At 41.0% G+C, this 16131-nt stretch overlaps 1 protein-coding gene across 1 annotated transcript in view; it reads right to left on the bottom strand.

Annotated features, from left to right (window-relative positions):
• Positions 1 to 2543: 2543 nt before the first annotated feature.
• LOC120540243 (metabotropic glutamate receptor 7) overlaps positions 2544 to 16131 on the bottom strand; it is a 477153-nt gene continuing 463565 nt past the window's right edge. The window contains exon 10 of the mRNA XM_039770817.1: positions 2544 to 3228. Coding sequence (XP_039626751.1) covers positions 3179 to 3228 — 50 coding nt within the window. The 3' untranslated portion in view covers positions 2544 to 3178. The remainder of the gene's footprint in view (positions 3229 to 16131) is intronic.

Raw genomic sequence — 16131 nt, 5'->3', positions numbered from 1 at the left:
CTGCGCCCAGGATTGATGATCCCCTTGGGGATCTCAGACAAGTAGACTTCCAAACCACAATTGCCATTGCCAAGTCGTATTGACAGGTTCCGTTGGCAGCAAATGAGAAAATCGCATTAAAAAAATGTATTAGACTGTGTCAGTACTTTGTTCTTCCCTTTGGGTTACAAGAAGCTCCAGTTACTTTTCAACGTCTGGTGAATAGACCCCATAATATCTATAGTGCCGTCCATCTAGGCAATAATATATTATTTCAACACTTGGGAAGAACAACAATGTCACGTGCTGACTGTGGTTATATATAGGTTTTGGAACACCTCCATTTTTCACTTTTTATGGAAATGCATACAGTTTAATGTCTAGTTCTGACTTAGTCTGGAGGAATGTTTTGGGTTATTGTCTTGCTGTAGGATGAACCCCTGCCCTACTAGACTCAGGCCAGAAGGTATTACGTGGTGCTGCAAAATGCTGTGGTAACTAACCCTTTTGATTCAGAATGCTAGTCACTCTGTGCAAGTCACCAACTCTGCCTCCAGCAAAAGATCCCCAGACCATCACACTTCCTCCTCCATGTTTGACAGTTGATGTTACACACTGAGGAACCATCCTGTCCCCAACTCGACGGCATACAAACACCCTGCGTGATGATCCAAAGATCTCAAATTTGGATTCATTGCTCCATAAGACTTTCTTCCAGTCTGCAGTAGTCCACAGCCGCTGTTTCAAGGCCCTATCTTGTCCACTCGCCCTGTCACACCTGCAGCACAAAGTTTCTCCTAATTGGCTTGTGACTTTGGATCTCCCGATTTAAAGCGTGACATAAAAACGTCGCACTTTTAGGCCTAGGATTTTATATATAGAGAGAGTAGATGTATACAGGGTGGCACAGGGAAACGGGAAATTTTCAATGCATGAATAAATACTTTACAAAATACATGTAATGATGACATGTATTGCACAGGACATGCAGTTAATGATGGTAATCAATATTAATTTTATGTTTTGAAGAAAATCTCATGAAGGTGTTGTCCATTTTCTCCGTACACATTCTGACAGCCTGTTGTGTAAATTCTCGATCGCTCGACGTAACACGTCAAGAGGAATGCCAACAATTTCCTCTTCAATCCTTCTTTTTAGTTCAGTAGTTGTTGCAGGACTTGTGCGGTACACTTGGCTTTTAAGCTGGAAAAACATCACAAACAGTGAGATCTGAGGATCTCGGAGGACATGGAATGTCACCGATGTGCGAAATGACGCGCCTTCCAAAAAATCGTCGAATAGCTGCCATCGATTGTCGGGCACTATGCCAAGTGGCTCCACCTGAGGACTTCTTTTTTAAGGCTGAACCCGTTTCTTTGAAATTACGCACCCACGTTGTAATCGCATGAGCAGACGGGACACGATTGTCACGTCCTAACTGGTAATGATGCTGAAATTCCCTTGGCACAGCAGTCCCGATATCACCATTCTTATAAAAGGCTTTCACAGTGAATGCTTGTTGTTCATCACTCCATTAAAACTAAAGGGGTTCTAAACGAGGAGGCATTGGTCCCAAACAACTGCCAGGGTCGCCAAGTTCCAAAATTTCCCGTTTCCCTGCGCCACCCTGTATATGTGAATTTTTACTGTAGACTTCATCCATCCATTACGCAACCTGCTATATCCTAACTACAGGGTCACGGGTGTCTGCTGGAGCCAATCCCAGCCAACACAGGGGGCAAGACAGGAAACAAACCCTGGGCAGGGCACACACCCGCACAATTTAGAATTGGCAATGCACCTAACCTGCATGTCATTGGACTGCGGGAGGAAACCCACGCAGATGCGGGGATAACATGCAAACTCCACGCGGGGAGGACCTGGGAAGTGAACCCGGGTCTCCTATCTGCGAGGCAGCAGCGCTACCCACTGTGCCACTGTGCTGCCCCTGTAGAATTCTATTAAAAAAAACAAAACAATAAATACAAAATGTTTTGTTGCAGGGAATAAAAAAGATAACCAAATGGTTTTTATTTTATGTTGATACATTCTTGGACAATATCACGGTATACTTGCATGAGTGGCAAAACTGAAATGTCTTCCACAATATTGGCACATAAGCAGCAAGGGCAACGTAAATATACTTAGTACAAACAGTATAAAACATACATGCTTTAGTTAAAGTCCTTTTCACCATTTTTTCCATAGTTGCAGGGCAGTAAGAAACTCCAAGACAAATTTAAAGCCATATTTCCTCTGTGTAAAAAAATATCAGAAATTATTAAAAAAAAATTAAATAATAAAATAAAAAAGGAAAAAAAAATTAATTAAAAGAACAAAAATAAGCTGGATTTTCCAACTCCATCTGTAACATCAAAAAATATCAGGCATGCATTAGACTCCATTGTGCACCTTGGTGAGTTCTTTTTAAAGCCCCAAAAACCCTACTACCCCACCCCCCCCAAGACCCCCGGACCACTGCAACTTATATTTCCGGCCAATCAGATGCTGAGGATCGAGGGGGCGAGGGGTCTGTCTGTCTATTCACTCCGTCGATGACCAGAGCTTCCTGACAAAATGGATGAGCCACAATTACACCAAACTAACATCTACAAAAGAAAATCCCAAAAGGAATGCGCATCGGCCGAGAAACAACCAGAAAAGTTGGATTTCAGAGAAGAATATGGCTTTAATAAATTGTGCATCCAAGAAGCAAAAATAAAAGAAAGAAAGAAAAAAAAAGTGCGTTTGGAACAACAAAGAACGACAGTTTATGTCAAAAAAGAAAAATGAAGAATTAAAAAAAAAAAGTTCACAAAGTTTACAGAAGTTTTGTAAAACTTGCAGTTTGGAAGTACATGTAAAGACGGAAACAGGCCCTTGGTCGGCTCTTTTTGCTGACTGCTGAGCTCTCAGAAGTAAACGTTGACCTGGGCTTGAAGTTTCCTTGAGAGGCTGCATCTCAAACGCCCAAGAACTTGACTTCGTTAATTTGCTTTTGAACGAAAGAGGTCTTTATGTAGTAGATCAAACATATGAAGGGTCCTCAAAAACTACGGACCCCCACAAATTCCGCACCGTCTGAAACATTCTCTTCCAGGAGGCAGCCGTGACTGCGCAGGACAGGATGAGGTCTATGCCAGAGGGGCCAGTGACCAAAGTGTCCATCTCTTACACTTTCTCCTGTAGATGGAACTCTTTAGATGACAAGATCGTTATAGCTGACATACTTCTTCTTGGCTGCAGGGCCTGAAAGAGAAACGGGGAAAAACAATGAAATGAGGAAGGAATCGCAGGAATGATCATAACCCTAATCTTAATTAGATTATTAATGGAAGGAATTATTAAGGTGTTCTCCCCGTGTCTGCGTGGGTATTCTCCCACAGTCCAAAGACATGCAGGTTAGGTGCATTGGTGATACTAAATTGTGCTTGGTGTGTGTGTGTGTGTGTGCCCTGTGGCACCCTGCCCGGGGTTTGCTTCCCGTCTTGCGCACTGGGATATAGCGGGTTGGATAATGGATGGATGGATGGATGGATGGAATTATTAAGGATAAGATTGAGCAACACCTGGCAAGGACAGGAGTTATGAGGAACAGTCAGCGTGGGGTCAGAAGAGGGAGGTTGTGTTTTACTAACATGCTGGAATTCTATGAGGAGGCAACAAAAGGATACAACAAGAGTGGAGAAGATGAGATTATTGATCTGGACTTTCAGAAAGCATTTGATAAGGTGCCACATGACTGGTTGGGCATCAAGTTAAAAGAAATGGGAGTTCAGGGTGATGCTTTTAGATGGGTGCAGAATTGTCTCAGACACAGGAAGCAGAGGGTGATGGTGTGAGGAACCTCATCAGAACTGGCTGATGTTAAGAGTGGTGACCAGCAGGGGGCAGTGCTGGACAGCTGCTATTTTTAATAGATAGATAGAATAAAAATGCATGTAAAAGCAGACAATAACTTTGAGTAATGTTAGCATTTACTCCCCCGGATGGAATTGAAGAGTCGCATAGTGTGGGGTCTCCTCAGTCTGTCAGTGGAGTAGGACGGTGACAGCAGTCTGTCTCTGAAGCTACTCCTCTGCCTGGAGATGATCCTGTTCAGTGGATGCAGTGGATTCTCCGTGATTGACAGGAGTTTGCTTAATGCCCGTCACTCAGCCACAGATGTTAAACTGTCCAACTTTACTCCTACAATATCCATAAATGATTAAGATAGGAATATAAGGAATAAGACTGTTAGGTTTGCAGATGATACCAAAATAGGTGGATTATCAGATAATTTGGAATCCGTTATATCATCACAGAAGGACTTGGATAGCAGAGAGGCTTGGACAGATTTGTGGACAATGAAATTTAATGTCAGTAAATGTAAAGTATTACACATAGGAAGAATGTTAGGTTTGAATACACAATGGGCGCTCGGAAAATCGAGAGTACACCTTATGAGAAGAATTTAGGAGTCATTGTGAACTCTAAAATATTGACTTCCCGACAGTGTTCAGAAGCCAAGAAGAAGGGTAACAGAATGTGAGGTTATATAGCGCCTTGATGTGTGGAGTACAAGTCACAGGAGGTTCTGCTCAGTCTTTATAACACACTGGTGAGGCCTCATCTGGAGTCCTGGGTGCAGTTTGGGTCTCCAGGCTACAAAAAGGACATAACAGCACAAGAGAAGGTCCAGAGAAGAGCGATGAGGCTGATTCAGGGCTACAGGGGATGAGTTATGAGGAAAGATTAAAAGAGCTGAGCCTTTACAGTTTGAGGAGAAGAAGATGAAGAGGAGACCTGACTGAAGTATTTAAAATTATGAAGGAATTAGTCCAGTGGATCGAGACGGTGACTTTAAAATGAGTTCACCAAGAACACGGGGACGTGGTTGGAACCTTGTGAAGGGTGAATTTCGCACAAACATTAGAAAGTTTTCCTTTACACAAAGAACAATAGACACTTGGAATAAGCGACCGAGTAGTGTGGTGGACAGTAAGACTTTAGGGATTTTCAAAACTCGACTTGATGTTTTTTCTGGAAGAAATAAGTGGGGAGGACTGGCGAGCTTTGATGGCCCGAATGGCCTGTTCTTCTCCAGAGTGTTCGAATGTAGATGGGTCCCTGAGGTTCATAGTTTATTCTTGGGGGCTCCATTAAATAACTCTTTTAAATCCCCCCTGCTTTAGTATAATACTGTTTCTACCTAATGTTATACATAGTTAATGCTCTCTTTATGTACTATTATTTATCCAAATTTTAAACTGATCTTGTAAATTTTAGTATGATCTGTTATTTAAAAGTTTGCTTATGAACAATTTTATTGGAAGACAAATTTGAACAGATTTTAATGTTCCTGTTATTTAATGTTTAATCAGAAGATGATCTGGCTTTTAGTGTACGTGTTTTGAACATTGTTATACTACATAGGAATAGTGATGATACGGGTGGGTGTCAGGTAATAGATTAAAACTTTAGGTGTCAGTGAGCTGGATTTACACTTGTTCCCCACCCTTGGGGGATCAACTCCTCAAACCCTAACCCTAACCCTATTTATTTTTTCGAGTAACTGAGGTTAAAGAGTATTATACCAGCTTTGATGTTAAAATGGTAAACATGGCCCTGATGTTAATATTTGAACACAAGGCCAGTAAAACTAAATAGATGGCTGGATTATTGGTTTATTAGGCACACTGGCCATACCCTTCTTCTAATCTTAATGCCCATGAAATAATGGGAGTCCCTGATGTTAATTAGTGTTTTTTATGTATTCTCTTTATTTTTCTCACACCTAACTACATAAATTTCCTAAACTTAAAATTCATAACCCTAGCCCTGATCTTAAATAACCCTAATGTTAATTAACCTTAGAGCCCTAAAATAATCCTATTTTTTGTAAAAAAAAAAAAAAGTATGTATATAGCACCTTACAGTAAATAAAATAAAATGGATGTTTGATTTCACTCTCCAATTTAGGAGAGTAAAAGGGATTTTAATTAACTTATTTAAAGGTTTTTATGGACCTGAGTAGTTTTAAAGCCTTTTGAGTGAACAGATCTTTTTTTAAAAAACAGTAATTTTAGAACGTTTATTCTCCAGAGGAGGGACCTATTTTTAGGATTTAATTTATTTACTTATTTCATAGATTTTAGGGTTTAAAGCATATTTATACAACTGCTTATGACACTGCGGTCTAACATAAATTTCTATAAAGAAACTAAGTGTGCCAGAGTGTGCCGTTCATGGCCATATCCCCAACCCTACCCCTAACCGTAATTTCATCCACTTTAACTCCTTTGAGGCGGATGTCAACTTTTGTCGAAACAATTGGGTTGAGGGCAGATATCAACTAAAGTCGACATCCAGAAGCAGAGGGCAATAAAAGCTGTGAATGTCGATAAAACTCATCATTACGTTATAGGTAGACCTTCTTTGTTAGGAGGACCGTTGGACTCGTTGACTTGATGTCAGATCCCTGCATGTGTGTGACCAGCGCAGAATGAACAATGTCAAGAATGGCATTGACATCAGGCAAGAGAGAAAAGCAAATGCACAAAATGCTCCATGAGTTGGATTTATTTATTTAGTAGTCTTGCTGAACCAGTCTCTGACTTATAGAACTCTGATTTTGATGCAACTGATCTGTAGATTGAAGACAAAAGTCAGGTAACTGCATTAGCTGATCAGTCACCAGCTGATGGCAACGTTCTCCCTGGGAAGACTATACAGACACTTATCGAACTCCGATTTTGATGTAAACGATCTGGAGATCGAAAACGAAAGTCAGGTGCTTGCATCAGCTGATCGTAGTGTTGGACTTGCTCGTGTAGCTAACGCGCCTACGAAAATGTTCGCCCTGGGAAGACTACACAGATGCTTATCGAACTCTGATTTTGATGTAAACGATCTGGAGATCGAAAACGAAAGTCAGGTGCTTGCATCAGCTGATCGGTCCCTACCTAATCGTAGTGCTTGACACACCTCATGCCTACAAAAACGCTAGCCCTGAGAAGACTACACAGACGCTTATCGAACTCCGATTTTGATCTACACAGATGTAGATCTGTGGGAGGCAAACTGGCAGCTGGACTTCATGAAACAATACAGAGTGCTGGTGGACAGACTGGATTACCAGCCACTTCACTACTTCAAGCTGTTTTATTCCAGTAAGTGTCTTTCAGTTTATGAGTGATGAGACAAAAGGGGATGTAATAATTACGTGAATTGACATGCTGCAGCGGCTCATGGAACATAAAACAGAGTGACAATTGGCATAAATAAGTATTTCATATTGATTTACGCGTGAAACAATTGCTTTATGTGCTTTTCAAGAAATGGAGTTGTTTTGCAAAAATATTCATCTCTGGGATAAACGGAGAAAAAAAAATAATTAGCCCTTAAAGAGTTAAGCAAACTGCTAGCTTAACACTGTAAACTATTTCATCTTTTTGTAGATGTTTCTTGCATCGTGGCAGCGTCCTGAGGTGACCCTAATTTCCCTTTTAGACTCTTTATTACGTGGACCATGACAGAATTCCCCAAATCCCACCCTCTTACCAGACTGTCAGGATCGACCGTTATTGGAGTTAAATACTTTCTGTGACCTCAGGCAATTAGATAAAGTACCAGAATAGGCAAGAGAGAAAGTTAAAACTTTTTTTCATGTAATAATTTAACATTTCCAATTACATTCAGCTCTCCGTATCCACAGGGGATTGGTTTCAGGACTAACCCCCAAGCAGATACCAAAATCTGCGGATGCTCAAGCCCCTTATGTAAAATGGTGTAGTATCTGCATATAGCCTACACATATCATCCTGTATATTTTAAATCATTTTGTAGAGAACTTTTAATACCTAATACAATGTAGACAGATAGATAGATATGAATGGCACTATATAATTAGATAGATAGGTAGATAGATAGATAGATAGATAGGATGGATTGAGCATGGGAAAGGTGCTATATAAAAAAGTATTATTATTATTATTATTATTATTATTATTATTATTATTGTGATGTGATTCTACAACAAAGCACTTGGCGTAGTCAGCAGGATTTGCACTTTGGACAGGTGGAGTGTAGTGGTGGTGTTGCAGATAGATAGAAAGTATAGTAGCCAGGATTAGATAGATAGATTGACAGATAGAAATTATAGTAGGCAGGATTAGATAGATAGATAAAAAGTATAGTAGGCAGGATTAGATAGATAGATAGATAGATACTTTATTAATCCCAAGGGGAAATTCACATATAAATGCCCGTCGCGGCACTTGTTGTGTGATTTTGGGCTATACAAAAATAAATTGTATTGTGTTGTAAAGGCCATGTAAATAGTTGTTATGCTGTATCATTTAGGGCAACGGTGGGCAACGTCGGTCATGGAGGGCCGCAGTGGCTGCAGGTTTTTGTTCCAAGCTCAGTTTCTTAATGAGAGGTCAATTATGGCGGATGAAGCACTTAGTGCTCAAGTGACGTTTTGATGCTTCGTTTTAGTGGCCTCGCTTGTTAAGTTCCCGCCCCCCCCACACCTTTAATTGTCGGATTTCATCATCCACCACGCGCCGAGGACACACGGTGAGGCTGTTTAATTTTGTTCCGGGACTTGCAGTGACTTTTACTGCAGCATGAAGCAAACTGGCACATAACATGCTAAATAAATGATAAGGACGCGGACTCATCTCTTTCGGATACTGTCTGTAGGCCTGAGGACGCGGCGGTCATGGACACGTGCCACGTGCCACTGATGGCCGTGCTCCGAGGACACACGGTGAGGCTGTTCCATTTTGTTCTGGGAAATACAAACACTTCATATATCGGTTAACCAGTCATCTTCATTCAGGACAAATATTACTCAGACTCAAGTTCACGACCGTTCATTTCCGTATCTTATTCATTTTTGTTCTTCGTGTTGTTTGTTATATGTTACAAGGGCAAGGGAGGGTTTGTTATATTCATATAGGTTGTTGCTTTGGTGGAGGGATATATATATATATATATATATATATATATATATATATATATATATATATTTGTATATTTTTTCTATTTCATTTAATACAATTTTTCAGTTTAAGTTTACATATCTGCTTTTCTTTTGTGCTTATTTACACCGTCGATTGTGGGGAAAAGTTTAATTTGTTAAAGGTAAGGCTTGATAATTAGATCTAGCCTCAGTAAGTCATCCAGGCCACAGGCCGGGTAAGGAGTCGGCCGTTACAATTTTAGTCATAATTGGCTGCATTCTCTGTTTTGTTGGCTCCTTATTAGCAATAAGATGCAAAAGTTCTCCGTCCCGCTTGTTTCCATTGACACCTACATGGATTCATCCTGCACTGTTCGGTTTAATAAAACACTTAAGAGAAGAATGTGACGGACTAAAAATGATCCGTCTCAGGCTTCAAATCGTTAGAATGATATCCTCGGAAAAAGAAAAAATCTACGATATAAGAATCTAACATTGCAGACTAACAAGCTACAAAATTAAATAAGAGTCTGAACCGGCAAGGACTGGTTTCTAATTAAGCAACTGGGTTGGAAAGAAAACCTGCAGCCACTGCGTCCCCCCAAGACCCACCCCTGGTTTAGGGAATAATGATGTTTGACGCCTGACACTCGACTTTTCTAAAGATCTAAGGTTCTTGTCAAGGGACAGCGCTTTACACTCCCAGCTAGCATCTGTGTGATTTCTATAATCTATAAAAAATTATTTCTTTTTTTATGCACTTTTTACAATTTTAAATAGGGGGTGCTATTTTTGAACCCCAACAAATTTTTAAATAAATAATAGCAAATTTTAAATAATTATACTATATTTGAATATGATTTAATGGAGCCTTTTTTAACGTTTTAATGGATTCTCCTACAATTTCAACCTTATCATTTGTGTTATTTATGATTTTAAGGTATAAATTAAAACGGATGGCTCAAAGACGAACAAAATTGATTAATATGTTGAATCAGTGTACCAGAGCATTATTTTAGCCTTTCCTAACCTAACCTAAGCACAATGCAAAAGCGACCCGGGGTGGCTTAGGGACAACTCGGGAATGTCCTGAAGTCTCCCAGACATTACCTGGACATGAACCCAACTGAACATCTCATGGAGAGGCCTGAAAATAGCCGTCCGCCAATGGTCTCCATCCAACTGGACAGATCTGCAGAGGAGACTGACAGAAAAAAAAATCCCCAAATCCAGGTAGGCGAAGCTGGTCACGTCAGACCCATGAAGACTCCCGGCTGAAACTGCTGCCCTAGGGGCCTGAACCTCTAGTACAAATTTGATTGAAATGATTTAAGCACAAGGCTAAAACATAACAAAATGTGACTGACGAGAAGGGGACAGAATACTTTCTGAAGGCGCCGTATGTGTTGCATTATGTTGCTCAACAAAGAAATGACTTGCAGTGACTTTTACTGCAGTACGAAGCAAACTGGCACATGACATGCTAAATAAATGATAAGTACGCGGACTCATCTCCTTCGGATACTGTCTGTAGGCCTGAGGACGCGGCGGCCATGGACACGTGCAACGTGCCACTGATGACCGCGCTCCGCACCTGCTGGCACTTGGTCCATCTGTGATTTAAAATACACTGATGCAGCCTCTAATTTCAGGGTTATACATTTTTAATAGAAAATAAGCAGTAATTCAAGTGGTAGTGGCATGTGTTAGCTCATAAATGTCATGAATTATTACTTCATATTAACTGGAGCAGAATAATACAAAATGACAGGACCATTACAGTCTTATTATTTACAGTAATTATTGAATAGAAAGATTCATTAAAAATTAGACATTGTTTATAACTGGTTATTATTGGAGCCTAAATTAAAATAATCTGTTCATATATTTACTCAATCTATTTTTTCCCTGCCAGAGCCTGTCCAGTCTGCAGCAGACACGAGGCAGGCAGGACCAGCTAGCGTCTCTCTGTGCGTCCGCGTCCTGAGGCCTGGCAGTGCTGAGGACAAGGCAGGAGTGGCAAACCCAGACGGGGGAGGCAGCCCATCAGAGGGCACAGCCATGTGCAGACCCCACCTGAGGACGAGTTAACCCTTCATGGACGGTACTAGGGTGCGGGTGGAGAGCGCAATGCTTCAAAAACACAAAAAAATAAATAAAAAGTGGGATTTGAACCCCGATCACCAGAACCACTGAGTCTCTGTGTCAGCCACCAGTTTATACAAAGAGACAGATAGATATTTGTTATAGCTTACAGTATATATATATATATATATATATATATATATATATATTTATATCTAATATATATATATGATTGTATGTGTTTCTGTAAAAAAGCACTATATAATACACACACACACACCATATATATATATATATATATATATATACATATATATATATATATATATATATATATATATGTATATATATATATATATATATATATATATAGTGACCAATAGGGGGCATAGCTGCACCCCAAACCCCCAAACACAACTACACAACACAGTCGTGGGTTCAAACAGATAATGATTTTTTTTTTTTATTTTACAGTATATCTCCTTCCACTAAGATAAATCTTCTTGTCTCCTTCCACACCTCTCAAGTAGTCTCATCCACTCTAATCCCGACTCTGACCACCCATACAGGGAACTCGGCTTCTTTTACACCATCCCCGGGAGTATTTCCAATGCCACCACATCGTATCCAGGAACTGCTTCTGGGTTTGGCGGAAGTTCTTTAAAGTTGGGATGGTCTGTTCCTGCAGCCATCCCCTCCCTCCCCCAGCGGCACCCAAGGACCACAACAGGGCTGTTTCATGGGAGCCTGTCCTGTGGGAATTTATGCAGGCACCGTAGCCCAGGAACACTGCCACCTATTCTATCAGAAAAGCAAATAGTCCATGGCCTCCAGACAGATAAGAAACTTTGAACCATCCCTGCTAGGAACGCCAGCCTATCTATGCCTGGTGACATTGATAATATATATACACACAGACAGACAGACACACTGTTACACACATGTGCATAGTGGGCAGTTTAAGGGCTGTGGTGATAAGAATTCTCCACCGCTCCAAAGGCACTCTACGATAATGGCTTCTTTTTCACCAGATGAATGATGGCTTTTCTTCATTTGTCACCACTTCAGGTGCCTACCCACGCAGACACATCTCTTCTTGCCAGAACTGGTATTAACCAGAGGAACCACCATCTTTGCTAGTCAAATCCAGACTCTTGACTGAAAATATGCAACTTAACACTTTTATTTCTCTGTTTTTTGAGACTTCAGTTATGTGTCTCAAAACTTCTTATTGTCTTTGCTTTGTTATTACAGCACTCACAGATTAGATAGATAGATAGATAGATAGATAGATAGATAGATATGTATGGCACTATATAGATAGATAGATAGATAGATAGATATGTATGGCACTATATAGATAGATAGATAGATAGATAGATAGATATGTATGGCACTATATAGATAGATAGATAGATAGATAGATATGTATGGCACTATATAGATAGATAGATAGATATGTATGGCACTATATAGATAGATAGATAGATAGATATGTATGGCACTATATAGATAGATAGATAGATAGATAGATATGTATGGCACTATATATATAGATAGATAGATAGATATGTATGGCACTATATAGATAGATATGTATGGCACTATATAGATAGATAGATAGGAAAAGCACTATATAATAGATAGACAGATAGATAGATTCTTACTGGTTGTTTCTCATTAGACCCTGGCTGTGACCCTGTGACCCCATCCTGGGACATTGTCCAAGCGACCACAGGAGTGGAGGGGCTTTAAAGCATCCGGACCACATGTTAAGTTGCGAGTTGGGAGGCGGCAGCAGAGCTTGGATGGAAGAAGAGGTTGGGGTCAACACCTGTCGGGGGGGGTCACTACTTTCATAATAGTGAAAACTGTTTAAGATGTTTTTGCAGTGTCTTTAAATATTTTTCCTGTTTTATTTCAAGGCAGTTCTTTGTTATTCATTCCATTGTGTCCCGGTCTTTGACGACATCATTCATTGCGGGTTTCTTGTGGTGCTTCTCCATCACAGAGATTCTGGCTGGCATGTGTTAAATGGGTTGCATATTATATGCCATCTTTTCTCCTTTGCATTTTGCTTTACATTTCTTTGTGTCAAAATGCATTACTGAGTTATGACATTTTAATAGTTTATAGTTTATTTATATCGTTTGTATCATTACTTCAGTGATGTTGTTTTGTTCAGTTTTGTTACAGGTGTAGCCATTTTTGAACTATGGACATGGCACATTGGCGTGTTTGCCGCAGTGTAAAAGGAAGCTGCAAACCATGAGAGATGTCTGCTCTTTGAAACTTTAAGCGACTGATGTAGAGAGAGCAGTGCGCCTGAGCAAACACCTAAATTATTTAGGATTAGATTCCTGTTGTACGCTTCTGCTGTGTTTCAACTTCCACTCTGGCTCTCCTTTGAAAATCTTTAAAGAGCTGACAACTTATGGGTTTAGACTGCAACTTTCGTAAGTCCCTAAAAGTATGACCTTAAGTGACATTAGCCAGTCGATTCCCACAAATGGGACACTGAAACTTTATTGATAGGATTAACGCTGAACTGTAGTGAAGCCAAGCAAGTTTAAAGGTGTTCTCTTTAATTTTATCAAAGCAGAAGTTTGATTTCATAAATTGATACATTCAAGTCAGTCAGTCAGTCATCTAGGGGGACTGGGGTCTATCCTGGCAACACTGGGTGCAGGGAAAGAAACAGCTCTGACTGCGGTACTGGTCCATAACTGGGCCCATAATGACCATGTGGGTGGGAAACAGTCCAGAACCGGGCCCATAACAAACATTTAGGTTGGTACCAGTCAATAATAGGGCACACAGCATTCATTTGGGTTGGTAGCAGTCTATAACAGAGCCCACACCCAGCATGTGGGTTAATACCAGTCCATACAAGGGCCCAGACAAACTATTTAGGTTTGTAACAGCCTATAACAAGGCCCACACCCAACCGTGTAGGCTGATACCAGTCCATATCAGGGCACACACCAATCATTTGGGTTGGTAACAGTCTATAACAGAGCCCACACCCAGCATGTGGGTTGGTAACAGTCCATAATGGGGCCCATGCCAATCATTTGTATAGGAACCTGTCCATAACTGGGCCCACACTCACCATTGCAAGATTCAAACCCAGCATTTGGGTGGGTAGCAGTCCATAACAGGGCCCACACCAATCATTTGGGCTGGTAACAGTCTGTAACAGGGCCCACATCCAGCATGTGGGTTGGTACATACCAGTCCATAATGGGACCCACAGCAATCATTTGTATGGATACCAGTCCATACCAGGGCCCACACAAATTATTTAGGTTTGTAACTGCCTATAACAGGGCACACACCCACCGTGTAGGCTGATACCAGTCCATATCAGGGCACACACCAATCATTTGGGTTGGTAACAGACTATAACAGAGCCCACACCCAGCATGTGGGTTGGTAACAGTCCATAATGGGGCCCATGCCAATAATTTGTATAGGAACCTGTCCATAACTGGGCCCACACTCACCATTGCAAGATTCAAACCCAGCATTTGGGTGGGTAGCAGTCCAAAACAGGGCCCACACCAATCATTTGGGTTGGTAACAGACTATAACAGAGCCCACACCAATCATTTGGGTTGGTACCAGTCCATAATTGGGCCCACACCCACCATATAGGCTGATACCAGTCCATAGCAGGGCCCACACACACCATCACAGGATTCAAACCCAGCATTTGGGTGGGTAGCAGTCCAAAACATCTATCTATCTAGTGGCATCACCACCTTTCCACAGTGCAAATCCTGCCAACTACGCCAAGTGCTTTATTGTAGAATTACACCATGCTCCTACCACTGACAGGCTGAGGAGACCCCACACTATGCGACTCTTCAATTCCACCCGGGGGGGGAAACGTTAACATTATACAAAGTTATTGTCTGTTATACCTGCCTTGCACTCTCCACCTTGGATTCTTTTAACTTGCACTGTTTCATTGTTGTCTATCTATCTATCTATTATATAGTACCTTTCATATCTATCTATCTATCTATCTATCTACACTTTATATTGTATATTTATTTGGCATTTCTTTCTGTGCAGTCCCATGAAAATAATAATCCATGCCTACACAAGCCTTCTCCAAGCATGCCAGTGTTTGCTCCATTTCAGATCCTTGACAGTGTGAATGCCCCCTTTTTTTAAGCCCCGAAGCACCCACGCAGCTGGCACCTATGAGTCACTTGTATTGAGCAGAGGCACCGCTGCCAACAGACTCAATCATTGCAGCCAGGCTTTCAGGACGAGCTTATTAACACCAATCATTCAATTACGGCAGTCGGATCAGAGCTCATTCATTTGAAGAATTGCTCTTTCTAATGATGCCGTTTTTGAGACAAAGCAAAACAACTTCATTTTTGCCCAGCTGGTTGACAACGTGTCTCGCGTGTGTTGCCATCAGAGTCCATTTATAGGTGCAGTTTGAGATCCTCAAGCAATTAACATCCATCCATCGATCCACTCATCGCCGCCTACGGTTTTAGGACTGGGGAGGCCAGACCCCCATCCCGGCCAGACAAGAGCTAACTCTGGATGGGGGGACAGGGGGGCTGCTCCATCACATGGCACACACCCACACCAGGACCAGCTTGGAGTAGACAGTTGGCCTCACACACATATTCTTTGGGAATACTTGCTATAATAAACAGTTTGAGAGCTGCTCCATTGTATAAAAATTATATAAAATATATACAGTACTGTAACCCATAATTATTTGCTATGGGACGCCATTTGGGTCCTTAACATCTCAGGATGTGCACATTGTGATGTGTTGAAAATAACCAAACTTCCAGAGTGTCCAAAGACCGGCCTGGAATTTGAAGCCTGGAGCTGCGAGATGCCATTGGTGGCCATTGTGTCACATCATGTGACATCTTTGCAGTTATTTCTGATGACTGCCATGTGGTCACACGTGTCTCAGGATGTGCGCTTTACAAATTAACAGATGCGTCCATGAAAACGACACGCTGCGATGGACTAATGAAGTAACCCTAATTCTACTGATTATATGGTCGTGTTTTATAAGACTGTGTGGATTTAATATTTTTTTTTCTTTGTTACTATTCTTTTTTCTTTTCTTG

The sequence above is a fragment of the Polypterus senegalus genome, chromosome 12, assembly GCF_016835505.1.
Source record: "Polypterus senegalus isolate Bchr_013 chromosome 12, ASM1683550v1, whole genome shotgun sequence".
NCBI classification, from domain to species: Eukaryota; Metazoa; Chordata; class Cladistia; order Polypteriformes; family Polypteridae; genus Polypterus; species Polypterus senegalus.
The sequence above is the reverse complement of the archived record's forward strand: the minus strand, read 5'-3'. Positions and strand labels throughout refer to the sequence as shown.